At 44.2% G+C, this 1,964-nt stretch overlaps 1 protein-coding gene across 1 annotated transcript in view; it reads left to right on the plus strand.

The window, feature by feature from the left end:
- The window catches only part of CFAP43 (cilia and flagella associated protein 43), an 86,402-nt gene that overhangs the window by 40,202 nt on the left and 44,236 nt on the right, over positions 1 to 1,964 (plus strand). Inside the window, 1 exon segment of the mRNA XM_023532723.1 lies at positions 1,907 to 1,962. Within this exon segment, the coding sequence (XP_023388491.1) occupies positions 1,907 to 1,962 (56 nt within the window).

The raw sequence follows: 1,964 nt of genomic DNA on the forward strand, positions 1-1,964 counted from the left end.
GCAGGTAACTTAAATAACATAAATTAGATGACATGGAGTGTGGTAGGACATATAGCTGACCATTTTTTAACATATCCAGTCAGTCAGAGTGTGGGATGGGGAAAACTATTTCCTTTGAAGCTGTGAACTGAGGAAGATGAGATAGTGAAGAAAACTGAGGACAGGTCAGAGTAATGGGAGAACTGGGAGACGCCTACTCTGGAAAGAGCCTGAAGGAGGAGGCTGGTTGAGGGTGTAGACTGTGCCACAAGTGTGAGTGGAATGAGGGCTGGGAGGAGGCTCTTGTAAATTTGCCAATCAGGGGTAACCGCTGGGAGAGCGTTACCGAACTCAAGGAGTTCGTCTGGCATAAACACATCAAAGACGAAAGAGACACGGACAGGAGTTTGTAGCAAAGAAAGTAGAAGTTTATTTAAGGAAATGGTGCCAAGCCCCAAGACACTGGTGAGCTAGCACTCAAAGACCTGGCTCCCAAAGGCCTCTAGGGAATAGGTTATATAGGGAAAAACTCATTAGTGGCTGAGAGAGTTGGGGTCACGGGCTCTCCTGATTGGTCGGAGCTAGGGTAACAAGCAGTTGATCATTGCATCAGGTCCTGATGTCGATCATGGTGTTGTTCTGCCTGGTTTCAAGGGGATGCTGGTTAGGTCATCTACATTTATGGGTGTGGAGCTGCTGACGTTATCTTTAGTTTACTGAAACTCTGTTTCTGTGGTCAACAAGCCTGTGGCTTTTCCTTAAGACTGTTTGATGCTGACCTAAGGGCTTAATGATTAAGGGAGTAGTCATGCAGGTAGGCAGAAGAATAAGGAAGGAAAAGAAGCAAGTGGGCCCAAGTCCAGTTTGAATGAAGGAGAAAGAGAAAAAGTCATTTCAAACAGGTGAAGATGTACAGGGTTACAAAAGTTACTCTAGAGTGGAGAGACAGAGGTTAGGAAGGAAGTGCCTGTCAGAAAACGAAGTCGATAAGTGGTAATTCTTGTTTTGAGTCTGCAGTAAAGAGAATTAGATGGTCACTGTGGTGGGGAAGCAGGTTCGAAGGACGGTCCTAATTGGAAAACAGGAAGTCTTGAGGGCTGAATAGAAGAAACCATAAAAGACACAAGAAAATAAAAAGATAATTGATAGCACATGTTCTAATTGGACATTGGAGGCATGGGCTCAAAATCACAGATGGAAAGGGTTACATTTTGTTCTTCCAGAAATGTCAGGAAATGAAGGGAGAAGTTGAGAACAAACAGAAAAAAATGTGAGATTTGGAATGAGAAAGCTGGGGTCAAGTTTGTGTCAAATGTTCTTAATCTTCCTCGCTAAGTAAGAAGAAAGGTCAGCCACCGAACACCTGAGGAAAGGAGCTGATATCAGGAGGCCTGAGAAAGTGGACACACTCAGAACAGCCCCCATGGAGAGTGGGAGTAGTGAATCTGGAGAGAACTCGCAGTGGGCCCCAGTCATGACTCTTCACACAAGGCACATTGCCTAGGTTTCTAGAGGACGAACTCAAGTCTCGTGTATTTCTACCACACCAGCAATGCCTCGACTACATATGCAAAGAACAGTGACACCTGAGTTTATCCCATGTCGGGAGTAGGCAAACCAGCAAGAGCAGACATTTGAGGGGCCAGAGCATGCAGCTGCTGCTGAGTGGGGTGGACATGGCAGACTCGGAGTCCTTCCTGGCTGGGAAAGAAACTGAGCTCATCTGAGCTGGGTTGAATTGGCCAGTCCAGACATCTAATTGGGAGAATCTTCCATCGTTTATCCTGTCACTTATATTTAAAAGTCACTTTAAATATCCAGTAAATACATTTAGATCTAAAGATTGAACGAAGACAATCTTACTTGGGAAGATAAGATTTAAACTTATCAATGATCACTTGTGGTATTGATTTTCATTTGCTTTCAGAGGTGGGCAAAGACATTTTACAAATATCCACAGTGTCTCTTTTGGAAACAGACATAGT

This window comes from Pteropus vampyrus, unplaced genomic scaffold (assembly GCF_000151845.1).
Source record: "Pteropus vampyrus isolate Shadow unplaced genomic scaffold, Pvam_2.0 Scaffold89, whole genome shotgun sequence".
Taxonomy (NCBI): domain Eukaryota; kingdom Metazoa; phylum Chordata; class Mammalia; order Chiroptera; family Pteropodidae; genus Pteropus; species Pteropus vampyrus.